This window comes from Gavia stellata, chromosome 1 (assembly GCF_030936135.1).
Source record: "Gavia stellata isolate bGavSte3 chromosome 1, bGavSte3.hap2, whole genome shotgun sequence".
In the NCBI taxonomy this organism is placed as follows: domain Eukaryota; kingdom Metazoa; phylum Chordata; class Aves; order Gaviiformes; family Gaviidae; genus Gavia; species Gavia stellata.
Genome location: NC_082594.1, coordinates 15,026,181 through 15,042,781, shown reverse-complemented (window position 1 = coordinate 15,042,781; position 16,601 = coordinate 15,026,181). Strand labels below are relative to the sequence as shown.

General features: G+C 37.1%; 1 protein-coding gene across 1 annotated transcript in view; it reads left to right on the top strand.

The window, feature by feature from the left end:
• The window catches only part of PGR (progesterone receptor), a 38,811-nt gene extending 29,268 nt beyond the window's left edge, over positions 1 to 9,543 (top strand). Inside the window, exons 6-8 of the mRNA XM_059836288.1 lie at positions 1,251 to 1,381; positions 6,474 to 6,631; positions 9,388 to 9,543. Of these exons, the coding sequence (XP_059692271.1) occupies positions 1,251 to 1,381; positions 6,474 to 6,631; positions 9,388 to 9,543 (445 nt within the window). The remainder of the gene's footprint in view (positions 1 to 1,250; positions 1,382 to 6,473; positions 6,632 to 9,387) is intronic.
• Positions 9,544 to 16,601: the final 7,058 nt, after the last annotated feature.

The window sequence follows — 16,601 nt, the reverse complement described above, 5'->3', positions numbered from 1 at the left end:
AATTACCATGAAACCACAATCCAAAGATTGTTTCACAGCCAATCTGTCATTTAGTGAACTGTGTTGTAGTGCTCCTTGGGAATGACTTGTTTGGTAGCATCAATTTCAGACCAATACAGCCAGAAGTGTTAATTTGACAATGATTTCATGAATTGGTATTAAAACCCTACAAGGATTTACTGTTACTTATACTTTGCGGTGTCTGAAAACACGACTAAGAACAACATTTAAGCATACCCTGAAAGCTGCTGTCACCCTTCATAGATACCACTTAGGAACAGAGACTACCAAAAAGGAATAGGAAGGGAGATTTAAAGTAGATATGGAAGTAACCAGTCCTTTCAGATCTAACAGATTAAATTCCTATGTTTAAGTCATTTAAGAGCTGGTACGAGATATCAGATGTTGAACAAAGCTGAAATAATTTTCATTTAAGATAACAGTAACACTTTAAATAACAGAAGAAGAAAACTCAGTGCATTGAGAGAAGTATTTTATTCACGGAAAATATCTTCTGTTTTCATTGTTGATGGTACCATCTGCAGTCAGGCTGGAATGCTGATCTGAACTTTGTAAGGGGGACGGGCAAAATTTGATCTTGTCATTGTTGCACCTAATTCATCTGGATCGGGATGCAGCTTTGTAAAATTAGCCCGTGTCACTGGATCTTCAGGTTAATGTGCAATGAATTCAGTTTAGTTTACAAACTTTGAAATGCTGTTGTTGCAGGAATTTCAGTTGAAAACTGCCTTACCAATAAATATATGCAGTACAATGTTAGACTTGCAACAGAGTATTTTGATGCAGACATTTTTGCAAAACCTAAGAACAAGTTTTCTATAAGGTTTATCTTCAATTTTATGCTTTGAAATCTTTTCAGAGAATGTAAAAATCTATCAACCCCTAAAAGAAAAAGAAAATACACATTAATTATTAGGGTGTTTTTAATTAATGAAAAACCTTCTTGTTTGGTGCTTAGCATTCAGCTTTGATAGTCTCCAAGGTTTTTTTTTCTGGGCAGCAGCAACAGATTAAACATCCAAAATAATAGCACATTCAGTATGATTAAAAAAATTCGTGTAGGTACAAAAAAGTCAGAAAATTGTTTATGTGTATAACCTCTTTCTTTAGTTTCTGTGATGTGTTAAAAATTGCTAACAAGGCACTTCCTTCAAGCAGTTAGTACCAGAGCCATTCTTTTTCTTTATTTTCATGGTTTTTTAATTTTTTTTACCTTTTCTGGGTGTAAGACAGAGGATGAAAGAATCATCGTTCTATTCCCTGTGTCTCTCCATGTGGCAACTCCCACAGGAATTTGTCAGACTTCAAGTTAGCCAAGAAGAGTTCCTGTGTATGAAAGCACTGTTACTTCTTAACACAAGTAGGTTCTTTTATTTCTTTGTAACATATCACTAGTAAAAGAGTATTGAACCATGTTGTTTAACTCGACAATTGCTAAGCTATCATCTGGCTTAACAAATGCAAGTTTCTTTGGGAGGAATGTTAGTATTCCAAGACCTAAAAATATTTTTTCTGGTGTTTTCAAGGAACAAAGAATTTGTGATTAGTTGTTGGTTTTATTTTGTATAAAGACACTGGGGAAGTGTTGGATCCCTTTTGATATATACCTATACTGTATTACACATTTTCAAATCAAGTGTGCAGTATTTCTGCCTGGAAGCACTTCAGCTTAAATAACTCTGTGCAAATAAAAAAAACCACCTTACAAGCATTAGAAATGCATTTCAAAATATTTAATAAATTGTCAGGACTGAGGGCTTTATCTTGGCCAAGAACTTGAAGCATGCTTACTCAAAAGAATTAGGGAGGTGGACATGGTAAACAATACTAACATTTATTCAACTTTTTATAGTTATAAATAAGTTATGTTTAGCACAGATATAAACAAATGGAAATGTTTTTCTTTGCTTTGTTTCTGTAGAACAAAATCCGTGGTCACTCTTAATCATACGCATCTTTTAAAGGATCCAGCGTACAGCTGCATTCCACTTTAAATGGAAAATGTGGTAGTTGATGAAGTTATCTTCCAAAACCTTTTCTAAAATACTAAAATTTACATCTGCTGAGGCCATAATTGTTAGTTATGAATCCACAAATAGAAAGTTTTAAAATGGTACAGGTGCTATTAGAGATGAGAATAAGCACCTCCAAGAAATATAATTGGAAGAATGGTGAAGTTTGGTTCTCTACACACTTAAGGAGTCGGAGGAGAAATGCGCAAATCCTACATAACCTGCTTTGTGGTTGTACAAAGTTTCAGTAAAAGATAAGGAACTAAAATTTATTCCCTCTTAAGCTGTACTTGGCTGGTATTTGCATAAACACATGCTTAAAAAAACCTTGGTCTCAGCAGAGCATAAACAGTAGAGAAAAAATTTAGCTCATATGAACATAAAAATTAGTAAAATAATAGCAAAATACCACGCACTCTGCTAAAGCAATAAAAATTATGTGGACAAAAATCCCTCTCTGTTATAACTCTGGTTGCTTTGTTGGAATTTGAATGTATTCCTGTTTTCAATGTTTTCCACCTTGTTTTCATCATGAAATGAACTCCCTTGTCTATCTGAACCTTAGAGGGAAGTTTTAAATTTCAGTGAAATTTAGATACATTTGTGGTATTGCAGCTCTCCGTTTCTGTCCCACAAAGTTCAAATCAAATTCAAAACAACATTGCAATGGTCCAATCCCTCTCATTTAGGAGTGCATCGGTTTAACAGTGTTCATCAAGCTACCATTCTTTATCAACTGCATTGCCCTCAGAAAGTCATTTTTAAATTATATGTTTATATATATGCAAGAAATGAGTTTAAAAAGAAAAAATAAAGTATTTCTACCTGTGCTGATGAGTTTTGCTTTTTGTTCTCTCCTGCACTTATTGTCTTATAGGAAAAAACAATTTGTCAGATCTTTGGGAAAAGGAACACACCTAACCGTTGTTGCTGAGACATTTAGTAAACATTTGGTACTGTATAAATATAATTCCACAAAACTATTTTCAAAAAACCATATAACCTTATTGTTGCTGTGAAGTGTTTTTTAAGACTACTTTTATTTTAGTCATGGTATTCATCTTACTCCTCTTCAAATGTGAAAGTACGGCCATTTCAAGCTTTCATATACTAACAGTAAATCGAGTCTGAACTTTTAGTCTGTCATTCTGTCTTCTGTTTGATTTATTATTTAGATTAACTGCTTTTTACTTTTTATATAATTTCAAAGAAACAATAATACGTATTAACATAACTAATTGTCAGTCTTGATACATTTCTAATTCTGAATGGAAACCCCAGCCTAACTTTTAATATTATTTTATAGTTTTTCCATTGAGTTTGCTGTGGCTTAGACATTTTCTTTATATTGTACTTGGGACAGTTTTAAAGCTGTCTTGAAAGCAGAAGTAGTCTTTGCAAAAAGTGGACCAACATTTTTGTTTTCTGCAACTGTTTCCATTTTACAGGTCCTTATTTACTATATGTAACATGCTGTGCTGTAGTAGTGCCCCAAAAGTTCTAAACAGGGCTCCATCTTACAGAGGCCACATACATTTTGGAACTAATACTGTGCCTAGTTCAGAAAGATTATGATTTAAGAAAGTAGAGCTATGCCAAAAAGAGAGAGAAATAAGCATATAGCAAGTTCAGTTCTAGCTCTAACACTTTCCAGACTTTTGATTTAGAGGAATTGCAAAATCTTGTTGCATAAGATTTTGGCTGGGTTCTTGACACTGAATAAAAGCATCCGCATTCTTTATGTATGTTCAGGGGGAAGGAGTATTTGGGCTACCTGTGTTTAAACTGCATTTGTGCATGTAAGACATTGTAATTCTTCACTCAAATAAATAGCTTAGTGGAACTTTCTGTGATTAGGCAGGAATGTGCCTGTGCTTTTGCATAATTCTGGGAAACAGGCCATGCATTGCTGGAAGAGATCTTTTAACTTAATTCACAAAGGAAATGTAAGGACTTACCTGCTTTTTTAGAGACATTAGTCAAAGAAAGCATCCACCTAACCCTAAATTCCATCAGAATGTCACTTTGTATGAAAAAGATTTCATAGGTGTCTGTAATTCTGCAGTTAGACATACCCAGAACCATCCAGGCTTTGAAAATTAAGCTATTCTTTTTCCGTGACATAACTTCTCCCCACTGTGAGTATTCCTGCCTCTATTACTCCTAAGCACATTGCATTCTCCACAAAACAGAACTCTTCCCTTCCATTCAGACCCTCAATGCAGATGTGACAGGCATGCTTTCAGATATCTCCTTTGTCTGTCTGGACTTGAGAGGCCGTACTCAGTCAAACCAAAGGTCTACCTCATCCAGCATTTTGCCTCCATCAGCTGCCAGAAGAAATCTAACATGGCATCCCTAAAAGCTGGACTATTATTAGATATGGTGTTGTAAACGTACTTTCTGTGGAAGCAGTCACAATTTCTATTCTCTATTTTTTATTTTTGTTTAAATGCTGTTCTAGTTAAGAGTCAGACCCTGACTTCCATAGCCATGTCAGTGCTTAGAGACTTGTCTTTAAAGTAAACTTGCTATTTTCTGTATGTGTGTCTCCCTCCTTCCCCCAGATGTTCACTTGTCTGAGGAGACACAAAGCAAGATAGATCCTTGGCAAACTGGATCATTTCCTCTCTTGGGTAGTCTCCTATGAAAAAGGAGACTTCTGCTTAACTCGAGTAGAGATTTGAACTTCTGCTTTGTTATCTCTCTCTGGGCTGGAGGTGAGGGACACAATTTTAATCTGTTAGCCTGAGGTGTCTCCTTCCCCCTTACCTTTTTCTGAGGAACCAGACACGACTTAGGCAACTGACTTCAGAACAGGGTTTATGATTTCCAGGTGGAGAGGAGGGCTTCTCTCCGTGCAGGGGTTGCTACCTAATTCTCTTTCAGGGAGTGGGTTTAGGTCCAACCCCTGTGCAGCCATCTGCTTTTTAGGTGGCTTCTGTTTTAAGAATTCCATTCTTGGGTATCTAACTATACAGTGCATTATACAAAGTCAGCACACACATATATTTATGTTTTAATTCCAGAAGGTGACAAATCTCCTGGAAGTTAGGTGTTACAGTGTTGAGTAAGTCATAGCTGCTTTTTTTTTAGAGATGCAAATTAAATCTGTTGTGGCCTGATACTAGTCATGGTCTGATACCAGGTTGAAGATGTACTAAATACCTAGATAACTAGCATGTGATTTGTTTAACTATATGTCAGCGAGTCCCCATGACATTCTTTCAGAGTCTGTGGAGAAAAATAAGCATCTCCACAGCATAATTGATCTCTTTCTAAAGCTACTTCTAAAACAGTGAACATGCCTTGTGCCCAAGACTTGCCTGATTTTTCCCACTAAAACTACAGCAAGCTGTGGTAACTAGCCCAGATGGAGATGCCTATACTGTAAAATGTCTGAAGATTGGTGAGGTGAATCCTTCCCCTCATGCTTGCTGTCAGAATATGAAATGTTAATTGTGACATTGCAGTGTGAAATGTCATTGGCAAGAGAGAAAGGAAAGGGGAAGAAATATAACAGCTCTTTCAAAACTGTTATGTTTGAAACAAGACTGTGTTTTAATGCATGATTATTATAGCGAAGCAAGGATTTAGATTTGATTGCCAGATGGGAATATTTTTTCAAGTTTCCTTTCTTCAGGTTTTTAATTTCTTAGTTGCCTTTGACAACATAAATTGTAAGACTTGTGTATTACGCTCTGCCATATCAAGGAAAGTAGAGTCTAGAGCTTACGACTGTTTCCGTACAATGCTACCAACACTTATCATCAGTGATCAAATATGGTCTTATCACTAGCAGTCACTAACAGGTTCATTTCTCAACGTTGTCTCCGTGTCCTCATTCTGGTCCTCACGGCTGACCATTGAGATAAGAGCGAGTTCAACCATTTGCTCCTGCTTGCTAATTTGTGTAAAAGCTGCTCACATTTAAGAGTCCAATAGTGCATCTTTTCTGTTAAGTGAAAGAGGTCCAAACAGGAGGCCTGAGCCCCAGATTCTTTGCTGTCTACGCTACTTAAGAGTTGTTAGTTTATTCCTTGACTCCATTTTGAAGCACTCCAGCTAGATCTTTCGAACATATATCTTCTATGAAGAGGGCTGACTCTCAGCAGTGTAGACATAAGACAGTTCATAACATGTTTCCTCAAGGACAGGAGTGGTTCTTTTGGCCATCTTCTTTTCATCAGACAGGTATAGCTGAAGCTTAAGGGTATTTCTAGACATCAGCAACTAGCACAAATGACTGATTGTTGCTGCTATATCCTTTTAACTAATTGTATCACTGTTTCTGGAATAACTGTTGAAAGGGAAGAAGTACCTGGTGTATAATAATGAATTGCACTGCACAATGTGAAATACTATAAATTGTTCCTGTACTTTAAATTTCTGTCATTGCCTTCATCATAAATTGCAACACAAGTGTTACTTTCTTTTTAGTTCCTTTGGAAGGTCTAAGAAGTCAAAGCCAATTTGATGAGATGAGAACGAGTTACATTAGAGAACTGGTGAAGGCAATTGGTTTGCGCCAGAAAGGTGTTGTGGCCAACTCGCAACGCTTCTATCAACTTACAAAACTGATGGATTCCATGCATGATGTAAGTTTAATTGTTAATGTGTTTTGCTTTTTATGTAAGAAGGAACTAGTATTTCTTGAAAGTAATTTTATGGAAAGTGGCTTGTCAACATTTCTAAACAACAAAAGAAAACCCCCTACATTTTTCCTTTAATCATAGAATCATTTAGGTTGGAAAAGACCCTTAAGATCATCAAGTCCAACCGTAAACCTAACCCTGCTAAGTCCACCACTAAATCATGTCCCTAAGGGCCTCATCCACCCATCTTTTAAATACCTCCAGGGATGGCCACTCAACCACCTCCTTGGGCAGCCTGTTCCAATGCTTGACAACCCTTTCAGTGAAGAAGTTTTCCTAATATCCAACCTAAACCTCCTCTGGCACAACTTGAGGCCATTTCCTCTTGTCCTATCACTTGTCACTTGGGAGAAGAGACCAGCACCCACCTCGCTACAACCTCCTTTCAGGTAGTTGTAGAGAGAGATAAGGTCTCCCCTCAGCCTCCTCTTCTCCAGGCTGAACAACCCCAGCTCTCTCAGCTGCTCCTCATAAGACTTGTGCTCCATACCCTTCACCAGCTTTGTTGCCCTGATGTATGTATTGGTGTGAATAAATAGCTATATATTCAGCATCTATTTATTGTATATACGTTATATGGTATACGAGATTTAAGTATTTGAGAAACATGCGTTTGAATGCTACCATTTTATTTCATTATTTCTGTAACGTAACTAGTACAGTTACGGTTTTTGGTAGGGGTCAGTGTGTATGTGTGTGTGCATGTGTATACATGTTTGTGAAAGTATTAAATAAGTAATGCAAAGAATAGGCAATTCACGTTGCAAAGTCAGGCTACTAAGAATTAGAGAAGGACAACCAAGATTGGTTTTGCAAATTCAATTCAACTACTTTTATGTGTATACTCTATGCCATTTTTTTCAGTATCTGTCTATATTTGGGAATTCAGTAATCTTTGAGAACTCTAGTGGTGATATCAGAGATTCAAAAGCGTCTTAGAAGGTGCAGCTGAATCCTTTCCACATCTCTGAGAATCCAGCATGTATCCTACTGACTTAACATTCATTAAAACTGAGGAATGACATTTTGCATAAACCTTTGCCCACGTGAATATTGTTTTGTAATGGCTTGTGTATCTCTGCAAGAGAGGCAAAAAGCAGAGATACAGGACCATACCTGACAGTTTTAGCAAGTGCTGGGGAAGTGGCACTAAGAGAGTTTAGGAAGAGTGCTTTTGAGTTCAGTGCTGGTTGTGAGGAGCTTGCAGGGAGTTCGGGGAAGAATGGAGTCTTTGCATGTTTGTATTCTTCTGCACTCAGCAAATCTGCATTTTAGTTTAATTGTTCATGACTAAGTTCATTTATTCATCTAAAACCTTTCATTGTCACTAATTCGTCATTGTGATGCGAAGAAGAACCCTTTGAGGATCCCATTTATGGGAGTTAAGAGAGGTAGCAATATTGATAATTATGTGGTTCACCAGGTGGTCTGGAGTCTTTTGATCCAGTGCACAAACCTCTCCAACAGCTTCTGCTATCCACGGAACTCACATTCACCATTTAGCTGTTACGTCATCTCAGATACCAGCAAAAGGAGACATGTATGAAAAGCATCCTTACAGATGAAGGTAGACAATAGAAAATTCTGACGGGAGAATATGGAGCTTAACTTTAAATATTTACTGGTAGTCAGACTGCAGTTGTCTCTTGGGACTGACAGTGCTACACCCTTCCCTGGAGTTCGGTCAGTCACCTTTTACTTGCAAAAACAAGTCCTGGCCAGTATACTACTCATGGTAACTCTGTGCTCAAGGAACCTATTTAGATCAGTCTTGCTTGGGATAAAAGGTCTTCCTTACCTGTAGTAATACTTTGCAATCTGAGTGTCACAGCATCCAGAGGAAAACTCTTTTGAGTACTGGGCTGTAGAGTCAATCTCTTAATTTCACATACTTAAAGTAAAATAGCCTTAGTGGAAGTGAGTGAGTGAGGCTTGCTGCAAAATACCCAACAAAGTGATGGTTAGGGTGGTGTTTGGTCCATAGAGGACCTTTGTTCAAGTCCCTATTTCAGCTCAGGCTGATAAAGTGAAGGGAGATACAAGGACAAGATAATCCCACTGGAGAGACTGTGTGTTGTTAAAACCTAGAGTAGCAGAAATAGTATGATATTTGATAACATAAAGGTCACAAGTCTTAAAGAGAAACTTTGATAAAATTGGAACTTCTCAGAGAAGATAGAGGAGGTGAAATAGTCACATATATTGAGCAGTTGCTTTCAAGGGATGAGGACCTATGGAGTTTAATGTTTGCAGCATACCCAGATATGATCATAATTAGAACCATGGAAACGCTCACAAGGAAATAGTAAATGCTGTCCCTCGAAGCAGTGTTTAAATAGCATATAGTAAACAAGGCATGAAGACGTGTTGAACGTGAGGCTAAAATAAAAGATTGCATACTTGTTTAGTAATTGCCATTGTTCATGGTGCATGCCGTGAGTGAGGATGATAGCACTTATAATATTAGTGAGGCACTGTTTTTATATGACATACCATTTCGGTATATTTATGACTTCTTGCCATGGGAGGATATTTTAATAGGGAATGACAAGTACCCACATTACTGATTCAAGGAATGACAGAGGAAGGTATATAATGATGTCAGCTGATGAATGTATGAGAGAAGTGATAGACAGCATGTTTATCTGGCTGCATTACTGTTAGCCTGATTTATCATGTTTGTATTTTATTAAATACAGCTAGTGAAACAGCTCCATCTCTTCTGTCTGAACACATTTCTCCAGTCCCGTGCACTGAGTGTGGAATTCCCCGAGATGATGTCAGAGGTGATTGCTGCCCAGCTACCGAAGATTCTGGCAGGGATGGTGAAACCTCTTCTCTTTCACAAAAAGTGAAATGTCTTTTCTCTTATCATAGAGATGATTTCTGGGTCTTTTTTTGTTTGTTTATTTTGGTCAAGGTTTTGCAATGTCAGGACTTCAGTATATTTGTCATACTTACCCTGCCTACTGCTTTATACTTGTAACATACACAAGCCATTTAAGCTTGATGTACATATTGTGAGTTCCTGATTCCTTAACTGCAAAAATCACAACAGTCATAAGAAATGTTTTGTAAACTTGGCTAGGTTGCTTTTTAGATATGCATAAGAATGACAATGAATAGAGTTTTCAGATTTCTAAGAACAGTTATCTTATACATTTTTCTTACATATTACACGCTCTCAAATTTCTGATATGACATGGTGTAAACTTTTTACTTTAGTACATTGTGTGCATGGGTACATGTGGGCATGTGCGTAATACCAGATTTTGGAGGACTTAAAATAAATATTGCCCACATTTTCTCACGGATATTTCACTTTTTATTAACTAATCTGCCTCACAAAAATACCCTTTCAAAGTCAGCTGTCCAGGATTAAGTAGACGTCACTGCAGTACCTTCATGAGTAACTAAAGTGCTAGCCACAAAATATACATTCCTATTCTTGTCTGTGCTCATACTGTATTGAAACTCTGAGTTCAGTGTACTGAACTGTACTGCATCATTCAGTGCAGCTCTCCTTCAAAAATCAGAAAGCTTAGGAAAATTTCAGTGTATATTACACCAGAAGTAATCTGTATGCAAACCCACTCAGCTTTGGTTTGTGTCATTTTCCTTAAAAGTTCAGCACTTACTTACTAAAGCTAAATCACTTAGCCGTAATCTTAAATTCATCAACTTTAAAATCTGTATTTCAGAAGCTTTAAATAGAGATGTTTTCACTGACTACAACTCTTAATGTTTTGAATTCCAATGCTGAATACTTAACAGCCATTAACATCAAAGTATAGCGAGATTAAATGCAAAAAGAAATGGAAAATATGACTACAAACATTTTGATACACATGAGACTCATTTCAGTACTATTTAGTGGAGCTACATATTTTATATTTTAAAGGCATGCCATTATAATTGCGGTAACTGTAAAAGGGAATTGACTAAACTAGCTTTATACATTCAAGAAGAATGTCATGTTTTACCATGGGAATGAAATATTTGAGTGAAAAAATATAATATGGTGGTGTTTGTTCCTTTGATATGGATATGAAGCAGCTCATGCATTTAAGGCAGTAAACTGTTGATATATTCAAACAACAGAGAAACGGATAAAGCCCAAGAAGACTTTATGAGTCTATTAAAATACAACAAATTTTGCCAGTCACTAAAAATGATGATACTCAAATTCTCTAACAACGTAGGAAATGGTGAGTCTTACTTGGGTACTTGCTGGCCATACGCTTTTGCTCTTCCCCATTACACATTGGATGCATCCATCATGTGGTAGCATACTGTTGATGGTATGTAACTTGGTCTGTATCCTTATCACTTGAATAAAGGCTCACTGGACATAAGTTCGGTATCCCTGATTAAATCAGGGTGCCCCTTATTAAAAGTATAAATGATGTTTCCTGTTCATAAAAAAAAGTCCCGATTCTTCAAAAAAATGTGGACAACTAACAACTAAAGGTAGATCTACAGGTATGCTTACTATTTACAATTTCCTAAAGCCAGTCAAGAAGAAGCTACATTATGACTGGGGATAAAAACATTTTTGAGATTCCCACATAGTAGTACAAAACCCGCTAGAGTTGGAGCAAAGATACAGCCCTGGATAAAATGGTATAAGCAGACTTTTGTGTTAGTTGACTAGGTTGGCCATTTCTAACTGCCCAGAGACAAGCAACTTCTTTCATATTCAATACAGTCTGACTTTTAACTGTCATCCTTAAAGCAATTATGTTTTAATAAATAACACAAAATTCTTTATTTCTACATACCGAAGTTTTGTTTTCTTTATTTTTCTTTGTACTTGCATTCACTAATTGTGGAGCTTAGTAAAAAAGTCCATTTCAACCGTTCCACTTCTGCGTAACAACAATATTTTCATGCATTCATTGGGAATTTAAGCATTGCCACATGATTTACCATTAAATAAACAGATAATAATATAAATATATTATAATAACATAAATGTCTATGTTACTGTTTAGATTAAACTGTTAACAGAGACTTCCCACACTAAAAATTGTTCCTTGACACCCTAATTCTGAAATGGGAAAACAGAGCAGGCAGTATGCTTGCTTTAGGAATGCCCCAGATCAGCCTACATCTGCCTTTTACTCAGCCCCTAAAACTTGTTCCAAGTGGCTGCCATGTCACTGTGTCCCATAAATATGTCAGATTAGTCTGAAATGCTCTGTATTTGTCTCAAAGGCATAATCATAAAGGAAGAATAAATGTCTGTTGGGAACAGATACCAAAGGTTAAAAACATTTTCAAATTGTATTTCTTGAAGATCTCCAACTCACAGAAAAAATTCCCAGAACTTCATGGTCATGATAAATGCACTGCGTAAGACAGAACAAGTATAGCTAAATGTGGCTGCTATATGAATTTGAAAGTCCTGTATTCATTACTTGATTGTCTTAAGTTAGAAAAAACTGTTCTAATTTGAGAACTTCCAACTTTGAGCCCAGTTTATAAAACTGCCTTTTTGATATCATCATTTGCTCTGGATTACACAGACACCATGAACAGTGACCAAAACACAAGATTCCTTCCTTCCCTATAGAAATCTCATGTACTGTGACTTTTCAACACTGCGGCAATGACCGAAGAGCCATCAGCAAACTAGTTTTTCCTTTGAGTTTTTTAGAGAGTACAAGGTTTTTTAGTTGTCTGTATTTCTCTGCATTGATATTTATCTAAAAGTTAAGGTATTTTTTGACCTGAGCTTTACAAATAGGTCTAAATAAAACATCTTGTAGTGCTTGTCAATATACTGACAAGGCAGAACAATGCTGGATCTTCTTATGTTGCATTTTGCATACTAGAAATAAGAGGTTTTGGCAGATCAACTTTTTTATTTTCTGACATTTACGATGTGCCTGATCACATTTTGAAGGAATGAGACCTGTTGTACTAATTAGAAAGCTTGCCATCTTCTGCAGACAGCAGACATAACTTTTTGACTGAGCTATCACTAAAAGTTCTTCATCTTACATTAAATAATGCAAGCTACGCCTGAAGCTAAGCCTCTCCTATTCTGTACAGTTTAGGTATTTTTGACCCAAGGCCTTTAGCATTGCCTTCTGCTAGTACTTCAGTGAAGCAAACAAACAAAACCATGAAGTAAACCGGTTCCTTTGAGCTCTACTGTTGATATTCAGCTTTGTAGAGTCACCACGTTTATAGTTTTTAAAGACTGTTTTGAAGGTTGAAGTACCTGGCTGTGGCAGCCTGGCCGTGCTCGGAGAGCTGTGGTAATGCAGGGCAGAGAAGAGGAGACCTCCAGCCCCGGCAAGCTGGCCTCTCTTTCACACCAAGTTGCTTCACAGTTCTACCTGCTGTGCTCGAAGAAATGCAAACGGTCAGACACTTGGCTCATGTTTTCAAAGATCTTAGCTGGATCAACAGTTTCGACCAGCCTTTAGGGAAAGGGGAATGTGGGTTTGTTAACACCTAGTCTGTGATGGAGGGAAGCGTAGTCTGAGAAGCTTTCAATCGATTTCATGGCGCTTTGGACTGGTATAGTTGTATGTGTGCATAAAAAACTGAAGCTTAGGTATTTTTGAACTCCAGCTGTTCCATCAGCTGCACTGCAGTTATGCTTTCTTGTGTTATATCTACAGTAGAGAAGCTGAGAGTTCAGTTTGTGTTTTCTGACCAGTCAGTGCTTCATTAATATCTTAGTTCTTATTTTTTTCTTTTAAAGTATATTAATATATCTCTCTCAATTATCTTTATTGGGAAGGTCAGCTGCTTTCCTGTGTTCCTATCTAAACGCAAATATTTATCTCAGTTATGAGTGACATATTGGTAGCATGAACAGTACTATCTGTAGGGATCCTTCCTTCCCGCACTCTCCTACCTGCACAAACTTAAGGTTAGTTTATCCCCAGAGCAGGAGAGGATGTGGCTGCACTCCACCCGTGCAGCAGTGCAACTCCAAGTACAGATTTCTTGCCTGGCATGCCGTTTGTGGCACGCTGACCTTTCTTTCCTTCCGATAAGTCAGCTTGCAGCCACAGAGCCAATATCCAAAGCTGTCCCAACTTTCCATGGCTCAAAAGCCTGTGTGCATACTGCCAGGCTAGACTGTCAGCATTGCTGGATTTATTGGTTTGTACTGCTTTGTGTCATGATGACCTGACTTGAACAGAGGGTTTGTTTTTAATTCAGTTCTCTTTTCCCCCTTGGAAGTTGAAAAGGAAAAAAAAGTCATATTTTAGGTGATTTTTATCTTGAAATTTATGAGGGTTTTTTTTTTTTTTCAATGAATGCTATTACTTTATTAGATTGACATTATTTGCATGCAGAATGGTACTGTAGTTTTTCAGATGCTTGGAAAGAAACTTGCAGTAAAAGGTGACTGCATGGATAATAATAACTAAGTTAAAATGTAGCTGGCTGTTTACCTTAAAGAGAAAATAATCCTCAGAAAATAATCCTTCAGTGCTGTTGGAACTAATGCAGCAGTTGGATAACTTCAAGCACATGAGTCGTGCTGCTCCCTTGATGGATCTTTTTGCTCACATTTAGGCATTTTGTTCCTGGGTTGGGCCCAGAGCGCTCTCTACAAGGTACTTACTTACAGAATATAAAGGATATCAAGGAGTGGTGAACTTTCATTTAATTCTAGTTTATAATTTAAAACTGGCAACACTTCAGTTTCTTGCCAGTGTGAGGTGTGCTTATTGTAAAAATACCATCACAAGTCATAGATCATGTTTTTCTGACCATGAAAACTAAATTACCCTTTCACCTCTACAGGTACAACAGTTCCACCAATTTAGCATTCAGGCATATCAGTGAGGAAGTTCTCACAGTGTCATTTAAATAGTCTCACTCTATTGCATTTTCCCACAGTTCAGTTTAAATATCCACCCAGCCAGTTTAGTACTAAAATCTCTTTTTGCTATGTTAGGGAAAAAGAAATAGAAAATTTACAGGAATCCAGAGCTCTGCATCAGTGAGCTCCACAACTGCGTACTTTCAGACAAGGGGCTAGATTGGATGAAAAGCATCTTGTGGGCATAACAACTATCTTTGCCATCAAATCAGAAATAAATTGGCAGACCAGTACAGAGACCTTTGTGTTATACAGGTGAGACTTTTATGAATATCACCGTAAATTCCTTATTCCATCTTGGATGTACAGTTTTCACATATGCCTATTTTTCATACACTAGATAAAAATAAAGTACTGCTTTTACACTTCATACCCTGTATTGTTGGTTTATGTCCAGTCTGAGACTCTAATCTGCAATATGTCCAGTTGAGAACAATGTTCTCATCATAGTGCTGCTCAAAAAAACTGATTTACTCCAGCAGGTCCATTGTGGCTCTGTGGAGCATGAAAAAGGAAAGCACCAAACAGACTTATACATGGCAGTGTGCGTTCAGAAAGACATGTAAATGCTTTTTTACTTAGAGTACTTTAAAAAGAAACACCCAGCCATCTGCAATCACTGTGGAGTTTTAAAAGTAAATTTTGTTTCAAAGGACTATACGATTATATTATATAGTGCCTGAATAAGGCTGATTGTACACTAAAATTTAATAGGCTCTCTAACTGCTTTTCAAAAAAAGGAAGGTCTGAGGAGTCTTATATAATATTTGAAGACCATAAATCTATGAACTTTATAAATTCCCCCAAATGGACACATCTATTTAAAAGGCAGTTGATTGCAGCTATTACCAATCGTATCTAAATGTAAAGTTAAAGCCATCACTACGAATAATAGTGTTTCACACAGTACTTTTTCTGACAGCTAAGGAACACCGAGCATGCATAGCTGAAATAATACTTAGTTTAAGATTACACACATGCAGGCACACATATTGAAACGCACACGGATACTGTTATACTAGCACCTCCACGTCCAACTCGAGCCATTTTGTGTGTGTGTGTGTACAGCTTAGTATATGTACTTTGTATAAATGCATTTATAAAAAAAAGTCATCATAATTCACTTTATGCATCATCATGAATCAAAAGCACTTTAAGTGGAATGATTTTTCACCTGTAGCTCAGAAAAAGTTAGGGTCACAACTTAAATGTTCAGTGAAGGAACTGAAAGATCAGACTAGTGGGTGGCAGTCTGTCACATGTAGGAAACCTTCCTTTTGTTAGAAATGTTTGGAGATGTTGTATCTGAAACGTGGTATTGCCCTTTCAAAATAGTGACAAAGACTTCAGCATAGCAAAGAATATGTTCCCAACTATTTTCCCAGATCCCAGCAACATTTGTAACAGTAAAATGTGGATTTTGCTGTTCCACGAAAGCATATTCTTCTATACATGAAGTACAACACACTTGCTAGAAATGATACACTATTAAATAGAAGAAATGTGACAGCAGAATCAGATAAAGTTTCACACTACTTGAAATGCCCAAGGAGTCGGGGTGTGGCAGTCGTGAGTTGGGGTCTATCATGACGGCATTACGCACCACGGATGAGAATATCGTCTTTTGGGACTGTCATTACCACACAGGAGGGGTTGGCCAGCTGAGGATGAGAAGGCTTTTCACTTAAAAATGTAATTGGAAGTTTTATATCCCAAAGCTCAACTTGCAATATAGGCATATTGTGCACTGGCCAATTCACTTCTTTTACAAAAATTTTACACAGAAGTATTGGCGTTGGGTTTGCTGTTATGTGCAGTTTATAGTGGTGGCTCCAGCCAGCTTGCTTACATTTTACTGGGAGACAGAAACCATTACCTTTTCTCAAGCTTCGTAATACAGGTCATGTGTCTATTTGCTCACAAAGCAAGATTATAAACATCTGACATTAAAAAACCCAACAAACCTCTGAAATTCGGAAAATACTACTTTAGGAAGATTTTCATTTAAAGTATCCTAAAAGCCTTTCCTGAAGACAGCCATTAATTTTAAGAAAAACT